This window comes from Lates calcarifer, linkage group LG7_2, assembly GCF_001640805.2.
Source record: "Lates calcarifer isolate ASB-BC8 linkage group LG7_2, TLL_Latcal_v3, whole genome shotgun sequence".
Classification (NCBI taxonomy): Eukaryota; Metazoa; Chordata; class Actinopteri; family Centropomidae; genus Lates; species Lates calcarifer.
In genome coordinates this window covers 6,109,717-6,135,488 of record NC_066854.1, presented here as the reverse complement: position 1 = coordinate 6,135,488, position 25,772 = coordinate 6,109,717, and the positions used below count along the sequence as shown (strand labels likewise).

General features: G+C 41.1%; 1 protein-coding gene across 3 annotated transcripts in view; it reads right to left on the bottom strand.

Moving 5' to 3' along the window:
* Positions 1-3,410: 3,410 nt before the first annotated feature.
* ptgfrnb (prostaglandin F2 receptor inhibitor b) overlaps positions 3,411-25,772 on the bottom strand; it is a 63,400-nt gene continuing 41,038 nt past the window's right edge. For all 3 annotated transcript variants that reach the window (XM_051066111.1, XM_051066110.1, XM_018690563.2), the window contains exons 11-15: positions 23,956-24,063; positions 8,657-8,843; positions 8,452-8,570; positions 8,300-8,350; positions 3,411-6,733 (exon numbers count right to left, since the gene is read on the bottom strand). In XM_051066111.1, coding sequence (XP_050922068.1) covers positions 6,621-6,733; positions 8,300-8,350; positions 8,452-8,570; positions 8,657-8,843; positions 23,956-24,063 — 578 coding nt within the window. In that variant the 3' untranslated portion in view covers positions 3,411-6,620. The remainder of the gene's footprint in view (positions 6,734-8,299; positions 8,351-8,451; positions 8,571-8,656; positions 8,844-23,955; positions 24,064-25,772) is intronic.

Here is a 25,772-nt window from a genome sequence, read left to right as displayed (position 1 = left end):
AATCCAAGGCAAAGCTATAGGGCTGAGGAGGTCTTAACTTGTGTAAATGCTTTACTATATTATCCCCAACAGTTCACAGTAGCTCCACATGACTTGGAGCTACAGTGGGTAAACTGTGGGTAACGAGTGAACGGATCACAGCCAGAATGAAAGATGCTGCAGCCCCAGTGGGGGGATAGAAGAAATGAGAGTCGGCGCGAGGAAGCAGAGTGTCTGTTTCACCTCCCCATGCTGCAAAGTTGGAAGTTAATTGAAGTGAAGCTCCCGCTGCTGGTGATGAGTAACTCGGCCACATCAACACGGTCAGTGAGATCTCACCCCGGGCCGAACTCTCCGCTCCATCAGCCTGCGTGCTGCGTGTTGAAAGGACGCGCTCTGGGTGTTTTTGGAGGTTTGGGTTTGAAGACATCCATCATCACATAGCATTATTCGACTGTAGACACACCCGAGCAGGAACGACCGCTGTAGCTCCTGTAGGGAAACAGCTGCTGAGCCTCTTGTCAGAGCTGGAAAATGGTGGGGAAAACGGATCGTGCTGTAAATTTAAAACTGAAGAAATGGGTCAGATTAAGGCCTGACACATACATGATCATAAATGACAGCACCAGGCCTATGTCTTGCACATGCATGGCACTGCTGTACCCACATACTGTTCCTGATACAGCAGGTAACTGGTCAAACCAGGCTGGTTTATCCTGTTGCCTGCTTTAGTGCCCCTCAATGCCATGCATGAAATACTTCCACCGTGTTAAGAATTTCTGAAATGGACTTTGAATAGCCCAAAGCAACCGAGGTCAGAGTAGGGCTGGAGATTTTCCTGGGATTTTAAAATGATTATCTTCCAGGGAACACATCACTCTTTCTTCTTACTTCTTGCCACAAATGGAGTTTGATTTTAAACACGGAGCTGCTGAGAATTAATCATACAGTAAAAATGTTCTCTTCCTCTGCTATCTTTGGAAAAACACACGACCGACTACATAGAATCATCAGACCTTATGTTTTTCAGCACATCCTCTTAAGGTCATCACTTTTGATCCATGTGGTTTCAGAGGAAATGGGAGCAGATTTTGGTGAGAATTCACAGGAAATACTGAGATCTCAGTTCCTGGAATTCAACCCTACATCCAAGAGACTTTCATGTCCAAATGTTCTCAGTGTAGATACGATACATTTCATATCAGAGGACTAGATTTGTCTTGTACATACATCTGTATGTTTCTGTATATCCCTTTACATCAAAATGGTGGTAAATATATCAATAATAAATATTTTGGGTGAAAACTGGATTTAAAAATTACTCTGAGGAACTCTGGCACACAATCAATGACTCGTAAGCCTCAACACTGCAGGAAAACAACTTTTCAGTGCATTGGGGAAGTAAAATCAGAATGAAAATCAGCTTAATAAACTGATCTCCACATAAACTATCCAAGCATATTTTGGGAGAGAAAGTAATTTGTGGTGGGAGAAAAAATACAGCAAACCAAACTGTGCTCTGAGAAACAGAGCATTAACAGACAGCAGACTGGTGTGATGGAGCCGGGGCTTTTGGCTGTTTGGAGCCGCTGTAAACATCAGCGTTGATTACAATGAAGACGAGAAAACGTGTCGCCTCTGGTAGACTCTGGGGAGAACAGGCTGCTCACTTCCCTCTGTGTGCTGCTAAATTTTTCTGTCTGAATTTTTTGTTATGTGGAGCAACCCTCAAGCTGTGACACGTTCAAGACGGAGCCGGGGGTAACACCAACGAAATGTGCCATCTTTCAAAACAGCAGGAGTATGCAAGTGGTGCAAACTATGACCACATAGAAAAATATCCTGTGTTGTTTTTTTATCACACTCGCACAGCGCAGTCAATTAAGGAAGACAATGGCTTAAGTTGTGACAAGGCCATATTACCAAATGATCCATGAGAGACATGAACGTACTCTCATGCAGGGACGAGAAAACTGGGTCAAATGGACCCTGAGAGAGCGAGAGCAAGTTAGAGAAGCCACAGACAGATCCAGAGCCAATCGGCACTAGATCTTTCTTGTCTCTCATCTCCATCTCATGTGGAGATGAGAGAGAAAAGAGAGGTGGAGAAAGAGGAAGAGAGAGAGAGAGAGAGAGAGAGAGCTAGATGGAGAGCCTGTTGTTAAAGAGGTGTAAAAATCAAAACCCCAGAGAGCCACCGAGGTTTCAACTCATCTGCATTTCTAATCAAGAGTAAGGGTGAGGGGTGTGGGGGGTCGGTGTGATGAGGGGAAGTGGAGAGAGATGCAATGAATGACATGGAGTGAGAAATGCAGAGGAGAAATGGAGCAAACAGCAGAGGGATGGACTGAAAGAGAGAGAGAGAGACTGGTGACAAATGGAGAGAAAAAGCATAAACAGACAGAAATAAATCCCATAAGACTAACAAGGGGGTAGGAAACACAGTAAGAAAGACATGGAGGGAAGAGGGAGAGATATAGCCGCGGTCCAATGTTGAATTATAAAACATTTATTCTGCGCAAAGTTTTTGAAGTTGTTTTTTTTTCAGATGTTTGGAAGCATAGAAAAACCTGATTGATGGCTTGCCCAGAGACGGAGAAGAAAACCAAATTGGCCCACATTTGTCACAAGTCTCCGAGCAGGAACTCAGATCACGACCACATCAGATCCTTTGGAAAGATTCAGCCGCCACATTTCAACAGAAAGAGGGTAAATGTGGGCCAACCAGCACTACAACCACTATTAAATAACTATTGGTTTATTCAGACAGTAGATCGACTGCCAGCAGCAGCGTGTAAAAAATGTTGCTTTGCATGAAGCTGAGCGACATCATGACTTAAACGACCTGGCTGACCCGAGCCTGGAGATCACCCAGCGCCCCCTACAGACGGCAATGTTCACTACAACCAGGAAAACTACAATGTTAAATAGAACATGAACAAATTTACTGATGTGTGGCGGCTGCAGTGTGCCACCATAGCATACTGATTTAAGACTGATTTAATTTACATTTAAAAATGCATGAAAACCACAAACTTTAAATTAGCCAACTCCCAATGAATTAATTACACACAGCGTTGGCCAGTCAGACCTCTGCTCCTCTGTGGAACGATTATAGCATGACTTTCATTTCAGCTCTCACATGTAGCAGACCATGGTTATAAAAGTAAATAGACAACTGTTTTAATTAGTCTATTATCACTTGTTTTTATCCATGCTAGCTGCATGGCTCTAGGCAGCAATGGTCGCTTGGTTTGAATTTTCAGTGCTCGTCTCTTCTGTGACAGTGATATATTTTACTTTAATATTAAACAGCACACACTGAGACACTGGCTTCTCCTCGTTGGCAATAATATCAAACACTGCAAATTCTCATCACCACTTAAACAATAAAAACAAAAAATGCGGAACAAAACCATTTACAAAAAGAATACATCTTACAAATCTATTTATTAAAAAAACATTATCATGATTCATCATACTCATTGCAATAAAATGATAAAATGAAAAGACACTGGGGAAGTCTTGCAGTGACATGTTGGATGGTGTGTATCAATGCTATCGTCTCTGTGTGCAGTTTACTGTTAAGAGCATTTGGCACTGAGCCCTATCATTCACCTGTGTGGTCACGTACTGTGACTATGTATATATGTTTTAGTGATAGTGGTGAATTCCTCCTTTGAATACTGCAACAGAACTATCACAGAGAGGCACACACACCTGTGGAGTGGCTTTATGGAGAGTTTCTGAAGGGACTGTCACCATCGACCAAGCAAACACACACATATTGGTATCAATATTTCCCTAATTTCACAAAATAGTTAGAGGAGGTTGCTCTGACATGGAGGTGAACATCTAAATCTGCATGTAGAAATGATTTGAGAGCAGCAGCACTGATCTAGGATCGTTCTGGTGTCCAATAGGAACATCTGATCTCTTAGTTTTTCTTTTGCTGGATGAGACTCACAGCTAATTGCATTCAAACCAAGTTATGGTTTAAAAGGAAGAAAGAAAAAAAGTTTGACTACATAGCCTGATATTGCTCATTAAGTTCTGATAGTTGCTTAAAATACCTTGCAAAACTATTTACAACACATCAAACAAAGGCCTATCTATCCATGTCCAGGCAACCTGGCACAAACCTAACAGGTCTGTTTGGATCCTGCTGAGTTTGAACCGAAGTTCCTCACTTTGTGTGTGTTGTTGCTGGAACTGTGAGTGTGCCTTCACACAGCAGTCAACATGATACATCAGTCACCACAAGTTCATTCATTTGCTATAAAAACACCACAGAGACTCAACACATGTCAGCTGATGTACGTCGGGCACAGCTGACCTTTTCTTAATCAGCTGGTTCTGGCAGATTTTTAGTAGATACAATTGTCAGTTTTACCTGTTAAGTGCATGGTAAACTTACCAGTTTTTTTAAAAAAAGGAGGAGAGATAAAACATCTAAAATTATTTGGAAAAAGGGATGTAACCATTGCTGAAATATCTGAAATCACTTCACTCAAAGTTTTCTGCTTACTTTTCTAGCTAGCGACATTAAAGGAGCAGTCAGACATTTTGAAAAATGTGCTTGTTTGCCAGAATCAGGTCTGGGACGTGTTTAGCTTTAGCTTAGCTGAGCACAAACACTGGAAACAGGAGGAACTGCTTGGTAAACTAAAAATGAATAAATAAAGTATGTCTGCCAAAAAGTCTACTTCATGTTGGTTATGTAAAATAAATGAGGATGGATCACTATAAAGAGGTTTCCCTTTAGTCCCACCTCATCAATTAACACACGTTATCTCATTTGTTTAAGGTGTGCATGAACAGAAATGTGAAAATGACAACTTGTGGTTTTAGGAGGAGTTTTGTGCTACAACTAGTTCTTATAAAAAACTATTTAACCATCCACTCAGCCAAGAAATAGTTATGTGACTCAGTAAAACAACTGCAAATTGTCATTGTGACATTTCTGTTTGAATTAAGCAACAAGATACTGCAGTAATCTTTAGTGGTGTTAATATGCATTTTTTCCCCACTTTGGGCAGAGCCAGATTAGCCAGTTCCCACCAATGTCTTTATGCTAAGCTCAGCTAACCACCTTGGTGACTCCAGTTGAAGGATCTTCAGTAAAAAAGCAAAGAAGCATCCTTTTCAAAATGCTGCACTATTCCAATAAAAAGCAAAACTGAAGCTAAGAAACATGCATGAGTTTCTTGCACCACCCACACTCTGTTAAAACAGAGTCATGTTGCTCATGGTGTGAACACCATCCATCAGTGGAGTGACAGCTAGGGTTATAAATCTGGATGGAGGAGGACTTTGATGTCATCAAAATGAAACCTTGGAAAAAGGCTCGTGTTGCTCATGAATGACATCAGTCTGTCATAAAACGGTACATGCAACTCTTTGTCTCACATACTGTAGCACAGCGCTCACACAGTGTACGAAAACACACACGAGACTCAGGCAAAAAATAACAGCTGGATACATTTCTGGATATCTATAAAAGAAGAGTGCTTGCTGTCGCCGCTATTAGTGGCTGTTCAAGTGTTGATCTGGCAAAAATGAACCAAGCACGCCTCCTGTTAATTCAAATATTGGCACCACATAGAGTATATCTCACACACAAACACACTAACTGCATATCTCCTTGTAAAGCTTAAAAATGTCTCTCATTTTAAAATCTCTTAATTTTCAAAAAACTAGAGTTGAGAATAAAGGTATATATTGTCCTCTTGTTAAGGTAGGAATACTCTGGGGTGGTAGTTCTAGTGCAATACCTCTCGTGCAGAAAGCACGTGGAGCACTTTCGTTTTCTGGGACTTCTGCTGCCCAAACAAACACGATGCTCAAACCATGACCTCTTCCATGACAGACATAAGGCTCAGGCTGCCTAAACCATCAGCCTCTGCAAATACAAAGTAACTTCAGTTCCGTGAAATCCAACAAGTAAAACGAAAAAGCCACCTCCGTCCTTCCAACCCAGAGCACCCCTTGAATTTTCCATGCTTCCTCAAAAAAAGAAAATTCAACAGGATACACGCTGGTGTGCCGTTAATCTGAAGACCATCAGGAACATGGAGTGGTTGTACTTTGCAGGAAGCAATGGCATCAGGAGAAAGCCAAAAAAAGAAAAAAAAGCATGTAGTCCAGCCTGAGTGCTTCATTTGTTATCCCTAGTGGTTACAGAGGCAGCAGATGTGTTTAGTGGTCCTTTATTCCCAAGTGGCAGTGATGTCTCAGAAGTCTCCTGTTCCGAGGAGTGCTATGGTCTTTAATGGGGAGTGAATATATCTGTGTAAAAATCACTGGAAGCGCCACAGATTTTATTGGATCTCCACAGAAACAGAAGTCTCAAAGGCTAATTCCCCGTTGGTGCTTTAAAAAAAAAAAAAAAAAAAAAAAAAAAAAAAAAAAAGCAACACAAAAGTCCCCGGCTCCTCCCACTGCAGAGCTCAACGATCCTGAGCACCTCAGCCAGGCCTCTGTTTCCAAAGCGGTGCGTCATTTTTAATTTTTCTTTACTCCCAACGTCCATCGCCTGGAAACAGCTGGGTGTCCCAGAAATCGTCTATAGGTGTGTGTCTGTTGTGTGTGTGGTGTCTCCTGTGAGCGCTGCAGTGAGTGGGTGCGGGGGAAAGTGTTTGTCAGTCCATCTCCAGGTCCATCAGTTTGTTGCGTGAGCGTGGAGTGTGTGTGGTGTTGCGGCAGCAGCACTGGGCGCAAACCAGACCAAGGACCAGGGAGAAGAGGCCGACACCTGCAGACACACAAACACAGTTAAAATGACGCCATATTCCCTGCACTAGGAGTGTTATTACTGCTTCTACAGGTAATACTATACGCCTGTCTCCACCACAGGAACTATTTTAGAAAGTCAGGAACCTCACCTGCAGTTTTACTGAAGGACTAAATTTAGTTTCTGGCTCCGGCTACATCCTGATGGCTTAGGAACCACTGGGATGAATCTTGCAGGAGCTGAATGTTGGTGACGGGGGGACGGGCATTTCTCGTTGTTTACTAACGAATTAAAAGTTATGTCACTTATTTCCCAACAAGTTTAAAAAGAGCTGCTACTTTGCTACTTTGTAGCTGCTCTCAAACAACGAGGAGTAAACAGGAAGTGGCAGGTAACTCACTGATTGGACGGTTTTTGTTATGTCAACCTGCATCTTCAGGACTCACGAGGGAAAATCAAATTACAGTGACCGACAGCAGCTCAGTCTGCACTTTAATGCTTCTTATGTGTATGTTTGTGTTCTCTAGCGTCACGAAGACGCAACTAATTAAAAACATTATCATGATTTTTATTACTCTAGGCTGCAAATTGACGAGCAGGTATGAAAAAGAGACGTCACGTACAGAAGTGATCCGGGCTTATTACTGTGGGATCACTATGTCTTTTTATTGGACTTAATGAACTGTCAAAATGCACAGAGGATACAAGCATGTTTGATCAGGGTAAAATCCCTACACTCACATGCTGACAAGCATATGTGTTACCATGGTAACCTGATGATTTACAAAAAAATATTTACACAAATCAGTTATAAGATGGCTTCCTGAACAGTTCATGAGCAGCAGATGAATGTATTAGTAGTTTAGCTTTTGAATTCATGCTAAAAAACATCTACTATGACAAAATAAAAGAATAAATAAAAGAAAACTCTCTTCCTCTCACTAGTAGAGTAGCTATTAGAGTGTTATCACTGCAACTGCTGCTGTTACAGCTACCACTAATACGACAACATCCACTACTGACGCTGCAGATGCCTACAAACTAAGACTTTCATTATTAATAGCAACTAGGAATGTCCCCCAGCTAGATACAAGATCAGCATCAGTGCCAATTGAAGCATATTTTATTGATTGTTTTTTGGCTATATTAAGCCTGATCAAATTCAAATTCTGCTCTTAGTTAAATCCACCGTGCACTGGCAACCCCCAGCTGTCAGACACGTGTCCTAAATAAGCACGAGCACAGCACTGTGAGCCAGTGAAGTGCAGAGCAGCACAAAGAGGAGTAACTCTCGTCTTCCAGCCAGCAATTTTCAGTGGAGATGTCCACACTGGCAGCCAGCATCAGTGAGCCAAGTGAGCATTTTCATCCAGTTTCAGTGACAATTTGCAGGTGCGCCACTTCTCTGAAGTGCTGCTGCTGCTGGCTGCATTTAAACCACATTTTAAACCTCAACGCTTGAGTTTTCTGGCCGACAAAAACAGGCTATAATAGTTTGTTATTCCCCATTTCAACAGAATGTTTAATACAGATTAAAGCTAAAACCCTGAATCATGTTCACTTGAGGGTGTTTAATGGTTACGTTACCTAATGAGGCCGCTGCACCATATAGGAGAGGTAACTTTAGGGAGTCCCACACTAGAGAGGAAGCACACAGAGTCACAATTTTGCTATTTCAAATTCATCTACAGTAATGTGTTATTTGTGATCTGTAATGAACTGCAGCCCACACTCCTCACCAGCGAACTGGACAGTGAGGAAGACTCGAGATGACGTCAGCTCTCCAGCTTGAGTCCAGGCTCCCGTTGAGGCCGACAGGTACCATGGAGTGGCCATGCAGTAATACTCACCGCTGTCACTGCAGTCATACAAACACACAGTCAGAAACTGCAGCTGAGTTTTGAAGACCAAAACCACTGTTTGCCCATAAATATCCTCACTCACCTGTCCTGAGTGCCAAATATATTCAACAGGTATTTGTGTGTGTCTATGCGCTCTATTGAGATTTCACTGGATGAGTTACGGGTCTCCGTCTTCACAATGCCAAAACGGTCGACACTGGCCACCTGGGTCGTCGTCTGTCCACCACGCAGCCTGGTGAAAAACCAACGCACCTCGTACGCCAGGTCATCTGAAAGAGACAGAGAGAATTTCTTTAAACATATATATATATATATATATATATGTATTTCAGACAAAAAAGCTTTAAAACCAAAGTGTGTTCATGTTTCTACTTCTACATGTTATTGATCTCTGCTGCCAAATGTAGTTTCTTGCTGGGGGCAGGTGGTGGTGATGGTTGCTCACCAAGAGCTTCTGCCATCATTACATTTACAATACAAGAGGTTATAATATGCCTTCTCCCTGCAGTGAGCATGCTAGCTTCAGTAGAAGAAAAGAAGTGATTAAGCTCAAAGCAATGCATGGATGTGACTTTGTGTAAGTGGTTGTTGGAATGAATGTTAGTCTTTAAAGTGTGTGAAAGAAAGGCCGAGTATCTGACAATAACTGGAGACACATTTCCAGTCACTTCACTCTAATATAAGTCTGTCGACCCCTGACAAAGCTCAATGGCTAAATCTAGACTACATGTTACAAAGTACAAAGACAGTCCGTGCCTGTGGGATGTGCAACATGTTGCACAGGTGTCGTTTTCTATCCACTTCTAGAGCCAGAAAGAAATTTAGTTAAACGTTGAGAGTGTATTCAGACCTCAAAGTCAGCTCAACATCAGTAGCATCACTCAGGACACCTGCATCAGTTAAAAGGGAACATTAAAAGACACATTTCCTCTTTGAAAGTCCCATGAAAAGGTACCATTACTTCCATAATTAGATGCATTTCTTGTTGAAATAGTTCAGTGAAGGGTCAACCACTGAGGCTGTTAGTTATGGAGCAAAAGGCAGTTTTGTTTAAGGTTCAAGTGTCCATTCAAACCTTTAGGAACTAACATCACTTATTATCTACTTTAGTTAACAGCCTGCCTGTATTTAATTACATTAGACACTGGTAGATGTTGCCATATATATGAAAAAGACTTTTAACCACCTTAAAATACAGTCATAGCTCAGATACAGTTATTTATTTTGCATTATGACACACTCATATCTGATTATTAGCTAGTTTAACGTTTACAGAGTTGCCTGTTACATTATGGAAATTGAGGAGGAAAGTTCCTTATTTCTGGGTGTACACTGGAGCCCTCATCTCACTATGATAACTACAGAACAAAAGAAGAAAACCAGGAGAATCAGTCCAAACCTACACAGTAACTCCATTATCACCACATTAAAACACACACACACATATTCAGACTCACACACCTGCAGGCTGCTGTTTCTCCCACAGTTAGAGGGAAGATAAAAAAGACAGAGATGGACACGCGTCACAAAAAGGAGGATAGTGATGACAAAAGAAAGAAAACAGCAACAAGAGAGAATTTGTGATAATAGATGTAATCTTTGGGAAGGGGGCGAGCGAGCTAATTATTTCCAAGAGAAAGACGTTAAGGAGAGAAAGAGAGAGACAGGGAGTGAGAGAGAGAGACAGAGAAGCACAAACTAGTCATTAGTCTGTCAGGGAGAGAGGGACTATTAGCACTGTACCTCCCACACACACACACACACACACACACTGAAGCACAATAAAAACCCCATGGAGCCTTAGTCATCCTCCGTCATTTCAGAGACAAATAGAGGATACAGACGAAAAAATAAAGAGAACATTTGTGAACGACATGGCTGAAAAAAAAAAAAAAGACAAATGATGATGAAAAACAATTATGGTGTGTGTGTGTGTGTGTGTGTGTGTGAGAGAAAAAAGGGCGAGAGCGAGAGATGGAGAAATGAGGAGGGAGAAAGAGGAGAGCGGATGGAGCGAATATAATGAAGAGCGAGACCGAGGAGAGGAGGAGAGGAGTGAACTCACCCAGAGCAGAATAATGAATCACATCTCAATTTCTCTCTCCCTCTCTTCTCTAATGGTTTTAATATTCAAGTGCTACATCATTAAAAATCAGTAGTAGTATGAGCAGCAGCAGCAGTAATAACACTGGCCTCATGTCTCATGGTACTAATATTAATAATTACCTGAGAACTTAGTCCCTTTGCCCCTCCATGTGACACTTCAGTCTGGACTCTTGGGTAACATGTCTTCACACTTACTGGCCTGATTTTCATTAAGTTTTGCTGCAGATATTCAGTCTCCGTGACTTTTTGTGTGATCTCCTCCTCTTCCTCTAACAGAACTTTCCTCTCACCAACACCTTTTCAACACAGGTATTAATGGTTTCGCATGAAATCACGAAATCAGTTGAATAACCGATGAAAACACAGTCAATACTCTGCAATACATTTAAAGTGACATCAGTAAATTGCGAATTCATTTTGACCAGTCCGTCCAGCCTTTCTACCGAGACACTTCCTCCCTGAAGTCTAAATCCATCACTTCCTGTTAGCGGAGAAGTGGACACACTGGACACCAGGATGTAATTTTGGCAAATCAGCTCCACTGCTTCTCAATTAGTTGGGAAGAGTCAGTCTCCTCTGGTGAAGACACTGATTTAGTCTGAGAAGTTGGCCGGAGTGACAGTAAAAAATGCCGGCAGGGCAGCTTTAAATGTGACCTCAGAGCATCTGATTATCAGTAATCAGCTGAAATTTTATCATTTATTCATTAGTGCAAGAATTCTATATTTAGTATGTTTTCATTGGGATGTAATATCAACTGTTTCATGATTTAAACGTTAAAATAATTAAAAGACGCCAGATCTTAATGATAAAAAAAGAAAATGAAGTCCCCACCATTGTTAACATCAGCTGTCAAAGACGTGAACCTTCTCTTCACATTGTAAAATTTGACTAAACTGATGGTGATGATGATGATGGGGTGATGAAGATGCATTAGGACAGCGTAGAGAGGGGGGCACCATTTTTTCTGCACAAAGACAAGTAGCTGAGTGCCCCATCTGACCAAAGAGGAAGAAACAGGAGGTGACACAGAGGGGGGGTCAAATGACCACACACACACACACACACACACACACACACACACACACACACACACACACACACACACACACACACACACACACACACACACACACACCCCTCCAGACTCGCTGACCAGAATCAACTGATGAGTAAAGTTCTGACAATGAGAGAGGGCTGATTTCCCCATTAGCCTCCTGAGGAAAACCCACATGGTTCCTCACAGCAACATAAAGACTGTTGTATGGCACAGCTATCACTCTGAAGCTCTGCAGGGAGCCCAGTTTTTCAAGTACTGCCGTCTACAGCTGCAATGATTCATCGATTAGACGACTGCAGAAAATAAATCGGAAAGATTAAGTCAATTTTTAAGCAAAAATACCAAAAAATTCATCAGTTTTACTTCTAAATTTGCGGTTTCTCCTCATCTCACGTTATAGAAAATTAGCTTTTCAGCGAGAGACATCTGATGACATCACCTCAGGCTCTTGGAAACTTTTATACACCAAATTATTAAATACCTAATTGATATAATCAAAATGTTTCAAGCTGTTTTCTCGTCCACATTGTCCTCACATGAGGTTGTCCTCAAAGTAAGTCTATCCTCCGCTGAGACCCTCTCTACATGGGTGGGGTGAAACAGAGTGAGGACCCCTCCACGCAAACCTGAAACGTCTATTAGTCAGGGCTCCCATCGGTGCATGGCTCAGTGAAAGAAAAACAGGCTCATGTGGAAGATGAGGGATGGGCATGATAAGAATGATGGTCTCTTGGGGTGCGGACTCAGAGTGACCTGATGTAAGAATCACATCCTGAACTCACACCTGGTTCAAGTGATGGAGGGATTATACTGCACAAGTTAAGTGTCGGAGAGACTGTACCATACAGTTTGTGCATGAGTGGCCATGCCATATTATTAGGCAACTAATGATTATTTCCAGTTCTGATTAATCCTCTGATCATGCTAGATATTCAAACCATTACAATAACAGAGTTACGACAAAGAAAAGCAGAAAATTCTCACATCTGAGAGGCTGCAAACAAAAAGTTTCAAGAATTTTTGCTTTAAAAAATGAAAGGATTACTCAAAGTAGTTGATTTTTTGTTAATCAAATAATCAATTAATTGACTAATCTTCAGTTTAACCTCTTAGCACCCACCTGGTGCACAGTGGGGTTAGGGTCAAGAGTTAAAGTCAGGGTTGGGTAGGGGTTTAAAACTTTGTGAATTGAAATATGTTAGTTTGAAAGTCGTGCTCAGTGTCACAAAAAATAAAAACTTCTTATCTATATGCACAAATCAATAGATTTGATGACTATTTCATGAACTACTGAAAGAGTAGGTTGGTTACAAACATCCATCACAGTTTACAGGCCGACGCCCTGGTTCAACTTTGACCTACTGTAAGTGAGCACACACTGTTTTCCTGTGCAGTGAGATTATTAGCAGCATCTCAGGTGTCCTTACTTTCAGTTTCACCTTGAGATAAAGTGGAGAATTTGGATAAAGTGTTGGCTTGTTTGCAACCTGTTTGATGGTCTGAATGATGACCCCGGCTGTGATAAACCAATGCTGCTGTTTGTCTTTGTTGTTTTTTCTTTTGAACATTTGTTTGCAAGTAAGTAAAAATAACTTACATTATCACAACGACAACACTTTTAATTATATTTACTCGAACAGAGATGTTTTGTGATGCCAGGATGTATGAAAACTATTTTAATCCCTTATATAATCACTATGACTATATCCTTATATAATCACATCATTTAAAAACTGCCTAGCTGACAGTCAAGAGATGCTCTGACGTCCTGATAACACCAGGTTAGCGCCTGACATTGCTGTAAATGATCAAAGACACATTTTGCATAATTCCACAGAACTGACGCGTGAACTCCGGTTGCTTGTTTCAGCGACGACACCAATATTCGAGGAACAGAGCTATAATTAGAAAGCCTCTGCTTTCTCACAGTTAGCCTCCATCCCTTTACTTTCTTTGTTGTTTGACGGCAGAGCGGACGGAGAGTGAGGAGAGGGAAGGAGGGAGGGAAGGGGATTTGAAATACTTAGTGACTGAGGAGATTATTTTGTTTATCACGCAGCCATAAATCAACAGTGTGAGGCATTCAGCAATGTGAACACAACTCAAGCTGTGTCTTTGGAGAGCACGCAGAATCACCAGAGACACCCCCACCCTCGCCTTATGGGAGGTGCTATAGGAGTATCTGATCCCCCACCAGCAGGCTGACTCACAGTTTCTTGCCCACAGCTGTTCCTCTGCTGAATGCAGACTCTCGCTGTCCCCCCATGCAGACCTTTCTACCCCCCTGCATGAACTCACAAACTCACTGACTCCCATCCCAAGAGTCACTTGATAAGCTATAGGCTGTGTGTACGCTGGCGTGCTGCACAGACACACTATCCTGCAGACGCTGGGTGACCAGAGCTAACAGAAAAGCGTGTAAGTGTTACTACATAAGCAGGTGCATACAACTTTTTCCACATCTTCTCTGCACTTAAAGTTATTATAAAGTTAAAGTTTTCTCTGAGCTTAGTTTCTTGCTGGGAGTCGGTGGTGGTGATGGACACTTGCCAAGAGCTTCAGCCATTGCTGCGTCTATAATACAAGAGGTTAGCAGCGCTACTTCTTTAGGGCAGTCTGGACACTACAGTGAGTCACTATCAGAAAGTGATGAAATGGGCCCGACAGGCTGAGTCTAGCTGGTTGGCATGCTAACTTTAGAGGAAGAAAAAAGTGAAGCAAAATACTGACGTTGCTTTCCACTGCTGGATACAGCTCTTAGCGAGTAAAGAAATGAAGTTTGATGTGGAATTAACTTCATTTCTTTTAGACTGGTAAGAAAACAGCTGTTAATGGCTATGGAGTGATAGCCAAATAGCTCCTTTAAAGGGTGATCAAAAAGAATGAATGAAAACAAATCTCCTCCTTTATCTTTTCTGAGGAATTTATGGTTTTATTTTCTGGCATTATTCTAATTTTTTCCGACGAATCCCATTAAAACACCAAAACTCCACACTTTCATCATCTTTGACACCAAGCTCCAGGTCCTTGGGCAAATTATTTTCCTAAGAAAGTTCAGCATGGTAGTTACTCATACAAGAGTAAATCGAGTATTTGTTGGGGACTATTTGCAGCAGTGGATTCACACACATTTAGTGCTCTAGTGAGTATTTATGGCATGGAAATTAAGTGGAGAGCATTTCATCCTGCATCACAATGGAGCTCTATAGTGCAGAGTCTTGTACTGTTTTATTTTTGTTGCGTTGTTGGTAAAATAGCACAGTTGTGGTGAAATGGCTGCCTTAAATGACAGTAAGAAAATCAGCTGTCAGTGTAATGAGCTGAGCAGTCAGCTGACACACTAATTGATGACAACATGGTCTGTCAGAATTTCACAACTATGTTAGCGTCAGAACTAATAACACGGTTTTAGGTGGTGCAGCAGCTTCAATGAGCAGGGGGGAGGACAGGGGGGAGGACGGGGGGAGGACGGGGGGAGGACGGGCTGCATTCTGGTGATTGGATGGCAGAAGAGGAACTACAGTGCATCTCTAATAGAATATCTGGCTCCTGTCTGAGCTAATAAAACTAAAATGGCTGGCTGTGGAAATGAAGACAGTCTGATTGGATTTCTCTGGATTAATCCCTTGAGGAGAGTCCAAGGCGTAAAACTGCCTGAACCACACACACATACACACACACACACACACACACACACATACACACACAAAAGGCCGACAATTACCACCAGTGCTTCTAATGAAACTGTGTGTGTGTGTTCCCTGCTCCATAAAGCAGGACAGCACTGGTAGAGTGGAATACTAAACACTATAAAAACACTATTTAGTCGCTTAGAAACAAAACCACTGGGATGCAAAGTTTCCCTCGTTACTTGCTGCATGCTTAATAAGACCTCTAGTGAATGAATGCAAATTCTTACTTGATATTTGGCATGTTTTTACTTGCAGATGCCTTCTGAATACATGAGCGATGAGTTACACTGATGCAGGTTTCATTAGGTCAACAACTATATTTTGAGATTTTAGCAGCTACATGCTGATTTTAAATATATCAGATAGTAGATTTGATATCTTGTAAAAGCAGAGTGTAAAAGCACCATAGAGAATACCATTAGTGTGGGTTGCAGCAGAGTTCAAATGTTGTTTCAGTCTTTTTCAGTGCGCCATCAATCAGACTGCTTATCTCTTATTAATCTAACACTACAGCCTGGCAATTTCCAATTTGAAACAGTCTTAAAATGAGCGTTTACATTCCCACTTTGGTTTTAGTTCTCAACAGTATGAAGTAATTTGTTGACTCTGCTTAATGTAGTGATTAAACCTGAATTATTTCTTGGCTCAGCTTAGAAACACCAGCCAAAAACACAAGGATTTTACAAGAGATGATAATTTTACTTGGTATTATTGGTCTGAGTACACTGCTAACTATAACTATGTGTTATCTTAGCCTTCACAGTCTGATCATCCTACAATCTGCTGTTTCTGAGGATTCCTTTAAAGCTGCATCTCTGCTCTCATTCCTGTTTAACTGAAGACCTAATGGACTGAAAATGATGGCACCGCTCTGCTGTTTAGGACGATCTGCTCCACATTTTCAATTTGTGTTTTATTGTCATCCTGTCTTTTCCTCTCCTCTTCCACTCAGTTTCCTGCCTCTATACCCGTCGACCATATCTCTCTTTATGTTTGGTTGGCACCCATTTGCTCTACTTTTTCAGTACAGTATAAATATCCAGTGAGACACCGTTTGATGTTTTCAGTCGAGACTCTCTCGCTTCTGCTGAGCACCTGAAAAGAAGTGGTAGTTTAGAATTTTTTTCAGTCATCCAGAGGCCACTGAATATTAGAAATGATTTTTTGACAACAAATGAATAAATAACAACTGAATAACTTCCCTGAAACTTTTATCTGAATCTTTTTTCATGTATCCAAGTACTTTTGGAACAGAGATGAACAGAACAGAAAGAGCTGTGTGTGTGTTTTTTAACTACTTATCTCACTATGACTCAAAAACAGGATTGAATTTGATCATTTTTATCACTTAAATCTAATCTGGCATCCAATTTATCCAATTTTTAATGATCTGTCATTGTCCAAAGAATATAAAAGCTTAAAGAAGCTTGCACCAATGCCAGCTTCTTAACAAATCTGCATTTCTAAGCATTCATAAAACTGTCACTAAACTCCTAGCTTTATTAAAGAAGCTCTATGGGCTGTGGGCGCTGGAGGCTCCAACTGGAACCATTTAAAAGCATGAACATTATCATCTTGAATGGCTGAAATTTTTAAACTACCTCTGGCATGATCATGGCCAACAAGTCTCACTGTCTTTTCCACCAGAAAAGACATGACAAAAGAAATTAATAATAGGACGAATGGAACTTTTGTATTGGGGCTCAGCCTAGTCTGGTCGCTGTTGAGACAGGTGAAACTGAATGATTGCTGAACTTTTAATTGCTGCCAGCTGGTGTCAGTTTGTCCAATATTCCTTTGGTTTTACAGTCATGTGTTCACTGATAAAGCAGACAAGCAATACAAGTAAAAAAAAAGTGTTGGACTAATTGAACAATTTACTGCCTATTCTTCTATTCTTGGAGCCCTTCAGGGTTTCCCTCCCTCCCCCTGATAGTTAGTGGAGACGCTCTTATTTCAGGCATACCATTCATTAGTTTGTCCTGATGGACGCTATGAGGTCATTAAATTTAAAAGCACTGGGAAAGCCCAGTGTGTGTTTTTAACAGTTTGTAACCAGGGTCGGCAGAGTTTGTGGTGATGTTAGTTAATGGATGTTTTGAATGATGTGCAGTTTGTTTCAGTTTCAAATGATTACACTTTAGCTGGATTTCATGTGCATCTGGCTGCTCCATTTTGATTAAAGTGAGACTTTTGTCTGAATAATGTTGAATCAAGAAGGTTCACCAGTTCTTGAATGAACTCAGGTTAGGTTTTCTTTACTTTACTTTACCAGAAACAGTTAATGGAGGGGGAATCATTTAGTCTTCCTGTCATCCGCTCTCATCACCTCTCCACTTCATATTCTTCGCTGCCCATCCCCTCTTCATCCCTCTCAACTCTTCCCATTTGTTAGAATTCACTCTCCTCTTCCTCTCCCCCTCGTCTCTCTCTTTTTAGGAAACACTGCATGCCTTTTCTCGAGCCACTCTCACCCTCCATTTACTGCCTCCTCTATTCACTCTCTTCCACTCTCGCTCACTTTAACAATCTGGTTTAGCTCCCTCCACTTTTCCCCATTCACTCCCACCTTCTCTCCATCTCGCCGACTATTCTTTCTCTACCTCGTTCTGTCTCCCCGGCTGGCTAACGGAGCGTGAGATTGGCTAATTAACGGCTGCCTGTCGGCCTTGCAAAGACAGCTGGGTAATTTGGTGAGTGTTGAGAGGAGGGAGGGAGGGAGGAGAGACTGAGGAGGAAATGAGGAGGAGAGGAGCCAGAGGAGGAGAGAAGGATGAATCGTTATATTTACCACAGTTATTTTAAAATACGATTTAGGTTCCCAGGTGTTAATCACCTGTCCCTGTGTGCATTTAAAAGAGCTCATTAAAATGTATGAAGGTTATTTGCTTTACTTCCTCGTCAGCCATTATTGAATGCCAGAAAAACAGCAAGGATCCTGGGATATGATGATGCAGGCAAAACTGAACAAGGTCTTTATGAAAATGTGAGCTGACAGTGGGAAATTTAATATTAGCTTCACACTGATCAGGTTAAACTGTCTAAAGCTGCATTAATCAAATGTAAACACAACACTGACATCCATCATCTTCAGCTGCTAGAAGCTAACTTTGTCTGACTACTAAGTTTGGTACTTAACAGGTAGTGTGCAGTGGACTTATCAGATGAAACAGACTGAAACCGTAAAACCAAAACAACGAGCTAAAAGAAGCTAAAACGCTTGTGATAGCTGAGAACTGCAGAGGTTAGGGGTCTTAATTCTCTGTAGGTTTGTTACTACAAGCGACCACTTTTACATTACACAGTCATTTTTTGCAGCTTTAAAGTGCATTTAAACAAAGTTTGTTACCAAATCAAAAGCCTGTAACTTAAATTACAGTCATTCCTGTGATGTTTTGATTGAGCTGTGACTGTCAGCCACGTGCTGTGATGTGTTTGAGGATAAGGAAGACAGGAAAAATCTAAACCTTGCACAGACTATTAAAGTCATGTTCCATGAGCTTGTTGATAAAGATGAATTGGAAAGTCAAGTCTTGAGCTGCCAACTTCAGAGCTCCTCTAGTTAAAAGAAACATTTAGGGTAAAGATTTATTTTGTATGTAGCAGCTCTGGAACTGAACAAATCCAATTAAATACAAATGAAAAGTGTTGAATTTTTATTACATTACTCCTCCTAATGATAGAAAATGTGAATTGTTTTCAGCATTTTTCAATAAACTTCAGGACAAAATGACAGAATAATCTCCAGTTTTAAACACAATCTGACCACAACTCTGCGATCTGACTCCAAAACTTTCACCCCAAACTGTTTTTGCCAGACAAATGGAGGTGTTGTTGCTCCACCAACACAGTTGAATCCTGGGAGGTGATAAGCCAGAATTCTCGCCAAAAAACCAAGTCTGGTTTTCTGGGAGAAACACCTGCAGGTTTTTAGCATGTGAGCACTTGTCTGTCTGCGTGCACCTGTGCATTTGCACGCTACGGACAACACCCACTCACCTTTTTGTCTACATATGAAACAACAACACAATAAACAACACAGCAAGATACAAGCCATTTGAAATCAGGGCGTTTTGAATGTGAATCACTGGTTAAAATGTTTCTTCCTTTGACACATTTTTACACCAAATCAAGACAAAATCATCTTGATCGACACTTGACAGTCGAGGCTGTTCAACATTAGTCTTATTGTTCTCTTTTCCTGTATGGCTGATGCCTTCTTTGGAGGCTAAGAGGAAATAGCATGTATGTGTGTGTATGTGTGTGAACCAGAGAGGAACAAAGCTTTATTTTCTCCCAGGGGGAGCAGAGTGGTATGCTGTTATTTTAACAAAAGAATCTCAGAGCACTGAAAAGACCCAAACTGTCACAGTTTCAGTGGCAGTGCTTCAAAAGAGAAGAGAAAAATATCTCTAATGGTGATGTCATCTCAGTACAACTGATTTCAAGTGCGCAGCGCCGCACTAACACACACTTCCACGACTGCAATAACATGCCAGTCATTCCAGCGGTAATGAATGCTGTGTGTCCGCACGCAGCAGCACGTTGAGATAACACATCAAAGCAAAACACAACACAGAGGTCAAGAAAATAGTGGGAACGACACAAACACACACCGTGCTTTGTGTTAGCCGTCAGCTGAAACAGCACCAGTGATGAAATTCCTTTTATAAAACTTTAATTAAATTGATAAATGATTGCCCTGACCGATAATAATGATCCAGTTATTGTGAGCCACAGAGGATGTTCTCTAAACCAACTCTAAATTTAACTCTACAAGAACAAAGAATCCATTGATCACAAAAAAATGGGGAAAATAAAACATCTAGTCTCCATTAACTGAGATGCTCTAGATTTGACGTATTAGTCTGCACTCAATTCTGGTGTCAGTATTGTCACTGTGACTACAACTGAAACCCTGAAGTGAACTGAAAGCCACAAACCATATCTGAGCCTCTCTCCTTTGCACACACCACACCAGGTTTCTGGTATATAGCAGCAATGTGTGAAACTGCTAAACATAAACAAGATTCAAAGTCTAAGGCTTTGGAAGAAGTTGCAGCCAAGTGTTGAGTTATCGTGTTCTAGACAAAAACGTCAGACGGACAACGACCAACCATTTTATCCTTTGGCCTCGCTGCTGGTGGGGAAAAACCTGGCAACAATTAGCAGCACAATTAAGCCCCTTATACACTGGACAAAACACCCACTAACATCTGGCTTTTTTCTTCAGAGGGAAAGGGTATAATTGGCAATCATTCGCAGGTCAAATGACTCACCAGTGGAGAGGCAAACTCGTGGGAAGGAGTCAATCGTCTTGTTTGAAAAACCCACATATATAAGAGTGATAATAAATCTAGTGTGGCACTGAAAGAGTTAAATGATCTTAATGATGCTGGTTGAGAACATGTCAGTCACTCTCCACTCTCCAGACTCCACCACAGCATTATGCAGGTTCTACACAGGCTGTAATCTGTAATCTCTGGAAAAGATTCCTTGTCGCACAATTACAGTTCAAGTAAGGTCACACTTACACACACACACACTCTGTTATGTATTTACCTGTGGGTTAATAGCTTCACTCATAAAGGCTAACTCAGTTTCACAGTAAATATGATCACTGACTGAGCAGTGAGGAATAACGAGGGATATTTTGTCTGTGTATGTGTTTCACCAAACCCGTCATAAAACAAGCTCCAACAGGAGACGTGTTTTCAGCCACCACTGAGGAATGCACATACACTCACACACACTCACACACACACGCACACACGCTTTTTGTTGCTCAACCCTTTCAATAATTTCCCAAACTTCCCCTCTTGTCTTACAAGAACAATGAGCTAGTGACCAGTCATTTGTACTGGAACACACACACACACATACACACACCATCAAAACTCATGGAATAACTGTATTGATATGCGATCTGAACGCCACGCCCATCAAAAGGTGTTTTCTCTCTCTGTGTGTGTGTGTGTGTGGGTGTGTGTACATGTGGGTATGAACACCTGAGGAAGTGAAGTTTTGGCTGTTGTCCAGACTGAGGCAACATAAATGCCACCACACCTTTGCTGACACATGTCACTCGATACCAGTTTGCTAATTGGTCCATTATCTAATGTTTCACAACATTTTGCGCATCACTCGCACTCGTGACGCTGTCGTCACTTTCCTTGCCTACAGTTACACAGCCTGTCTGAGAAACCGAGTATCTTATTCCTTTGTACTGTGAAGCTCCATTGTCGTACAAAAACTATTAAAAACACACCCGTGAGCCATAAAGTTGAACTGGATGACATGTTCTTTCACTAACATAAACATGGTCAATCCCATGTACACTTTCCTCCTGTTATAATTACTCACTAGAGCACTAAACATGTATTCATCCGCAGGCGAAAAAAGTCCCTAACAGATGCACAATTTACTCCAGTTTGAGTCATGTTTGCTAAAAACTACAGCGCCCAGCTGTTTTAGGAAATAGCTTCGCTTGTTTTTTAAAAAAAAACTATATACAGATTTAGATGAACGAACACACAATTGTGTTTTGGTGTATTCACTGGATTTGCTGACAATAAAAAAGTACAGAATAACAGAAAAGCTATAAATTCACCTTCTTTTGTTTTAAATTATGCCCATTATAAGCTGGTGTATGACAACGAAAACAACTAAAAACAGCTACACTTCTACTGCCACTAACAGCAGTAATAATGCAGTATATTCATACATACTACAGCATTGTTTTCCTCCCTTCTTCTTTTCCATAATGAACATGTCCATGTGTAACTTCACTATCAGCTGTGATGCTGAGGGGGAATTTCTTCCCATGGTGCAGCTGTCTGTGAGCGCACGCTCCACAACCACCAACGCACCAATCCCTGCAGCGCTCCACTGCTGTGAGGGAACATTTGTGTTTATGCATGGGCATACATTATCTGCACACATACATTGCTGTGAAGACACAGGTGCAAAGGAATGCACTCAAATATGTCTAAACACTACAGGAAGTGGTGCTCCACTCTGCTTGTGTTTGCACAATTATTTCCAAACAACCAAACACACACACACACACACACAACTGCTGAGCGAGGAGGTCATTATCTGCTCACTATGAGGATATAGAGAATATAGAAAACACATGTTGGACGGTAAAGAAAGACGCACAGAGAGGAAGAGACAGATGGACAGAGGGAGGTGTTGAGAGACGCATGAAGTCATGTGACGTGTTTAATTTAAAGAGTATGGTGTGATGAGGAAGAGGAGGGAGGGGAGAAGATGGATGGATGTTTAAGAGAGAGGGAGGAAAAGGAAAGGAGGGGGTGAAACATGTAGTGAGATAGATGGATGGAGGGAAGAGGGCAGGAGTGGTGGGTTACACTGCGAATAATTTATTTTTTTGAAGCATCCAACATTTCCATATTTATGAAGAATATTCAGTGACTGAATGTATCTAAGTAAGTTTACAGAACCACTGTAGGTTATGTTAGACAGCTGCAGTTAGGAGAAACTTTACAGATTAATATTTTTATATCAAACATCTAATCAGCTCATAAGATGTGTTGCCTCTTCACACAGACACTAAGGAACATTAGCATTCATTTGGAGTCATGTTTCTGTCAAACTGATGAATTCAAGTTGTACATTTAGTCTCCTTTAGCTCTGTTTTGCTGTCTGAGAAAAATATCTGCTTCTTTAGCTGCTAAAATTACTTACTGAAATTGCTTATTTCCGGTAAAGGTTATTAACGAACAGCGAATCCTTAAACCTAAAAAGCTGGAACCAGAGAATACTGACTGTTTTTGCTTCATGAATTCAACAATGACTCGAGTATCAGAACTGTTTAATGTTCTGGTTATTGACTGATTATCAATCTACTAATGAGATTTCAGGGTTGCATAGGTTGAAGAAAGGCCAGGGACATGATAAAATCTTTAGGAATTATCCACAGCAGTAAACAAACTGCACCTGAACGCAACTTAAAGCTGTGTTCTCATATGATGCAATACCTCTTATTTCTATGTTAATCTGATTAAAGCAACCATGAGCTGAGAATAATAAGCCCATTACAGAGGTGAAAGGAAATGGTTAAGATGAAAGTGTTATCACTCTCATCTACAGCACAATAAGTACCCAGTATTTCAAGCTGCAGACACACCCACAAGAGAAAGTGAAAGAATTTACAGCACTGTGCGTGTATGTGTGTTAACAAGTGCACGAGAGAGAATCTGTTTCATCTGTACGACTATTTGAAATGCAGAAGTCACGTCATTCTTATTAGCAGCGCTGTTGACAGGTTGGCAGGTGAAGAACGAAACAGAAGTACAAAGTGTGTGTATGAGAGTGTGTCAGCGAGAGAGATACAGCGGCATTTATTTATGCATGTGTGTAAAAACCTGCAAAAAAGTTCATAAGACAAAAAACGAAAAACTGAGGGATTGTGATTTATGAGTGTTCGGAGAGGAAACGACTACATGTATGTGTGGTCTACCTGTGTGTGGGTGTGTGTATTGTATGTGTGTGTTGTACCGGTCTTTGGTGAGGATCCAGAGACGCTGAGCGAACACTCCATCTTGGCTGTTTTCGATGGATAAACACTGGTGTCATCGGATTGGATGTCGATGGAGAAGGACGGACCTGCAACAGCAACATAAAAAAAGCTTTATTTAAAAAAAAAAAAAATCACACAGACAGAAAACATCAGAAAAACTCAACTGAGATCAAAAGGATTCATTTAACAGAGACTGCTTTTAAACCTACATATACTATAATTCTGCATTCATGTCCCCGAGGAACGACAGTAGATGTGAGCTTGTTGGGAGAAAATAGTGTTCAAGCTTTCAGATGATAAACACTGCTTTAAAGTCACAGTTTGTGATTTCTCTTGATACGCTGAAATCAGCGGAGGAAAACAGCTGTGACAAAAATAGATTAAACACGAGCTGTTAAAGCGTTCATATACACTGAGTATGGAGAGTTCAATCAATAAGTAAATAAATGTGCAGATTAAAAACGAGCGTTGGAAGCTCTCGCTGCTGCTGGCCCCGCCCCCTTTGATGATGTCATACCAAACTTCTTTTCCAAAAAGACGAGTCCAGACAGAGTGTTAGCCTAGCGAGCTAAAAGTGTGCCATGGTAATGCTTCTCAGTTCAGGACTCAAGTTTGGTAGCAGTTGTTGGGTTCAGTGGGGTCAGGTCTAATGTGGGTTTGTAATGAGTTTGAGGTTTTTTTTTCATGCCACTCTCCATAGTGTTAGCAAGTCAGCCTGTGATGCCTCTAAGCTAACCTATCAGAGCCACACCACCTAATACTGTGCTCTGGACTCAAGCGTTGCAGACAGATGGACTGACAGACACACAGATGGGCAGACGAACCAACTGCTGTCCTTGGACCATGACACCAGTGGTGTCCAAGCTGAATATTTGTGTTCCAAAGTGCAGTGTTGAGCAGTCTGTAAAACATGACCTCTACTGTACAAATTCATGAGATCAAGTTAATTTGTTTTAGGGTGTGAAAGATGCCTGAGAGCACCTACAGTCATGTTATCATGTTTTTCTGTATGTAGATACTTTTGAGCTGTCTCTGGTAACATTTAAGATGTTCTGACAGTTTTTATTCCCCCCAAAGAAAACTGCATTACTCCTGCTGTGCAACAAAATACTGTAAAATACATGCACTGGAGTAGAATAAACAGCACGTGGATGGATATAAAACATGTCCTTTTAGTTTGTAAGTAAATCAGTCGTTTCTCAAGTCTAACAGGAGCATTCAGAAAACATTTAACAATACCCCGTCCCCAAAATGTTCCACATAACTCAACTTTTTAAAAATGTACCAGTATATCAATTTTTTCTTCACTTTTTATTACTAGAATTGTTTTTTCAGCTGTCTTGGTCATGAGCCGTTCATTGTGTTTACTGTAAACCGCTATGAAAGTCAGTTGACATGCCTTTAATTTCACTGTTGCCAAGAAAGAAAAGGATTTGAAGCAATTCTCAAACCACTCTTCATTGTGTCATTAGCCTCCGAGATGAGTAATGCAGAGTTCATTATCTCTACAATAAATAATCAAACTGCTTCGTATTGAGCAGACCACACCATCTCCACTCTGAGGAGAAATGAAGACTTTTCTTTCTACAGTGTGGGTGTTATGTTTGGTTACTGGTCTTAACATTTACCCTCCAGTTTCAGCACTGAAATCTGGAAATGACAGACAGTTATAAACAGTTAAGCTCAGTTATGTAAACTGGTTATTTGGAGATGAAAACATTAAGAGAAGACACTCCAAACAAGTATAGCAACAGTGGATCAAAACAGAGGGTGGCTCAGCCAAACTATTTGGATA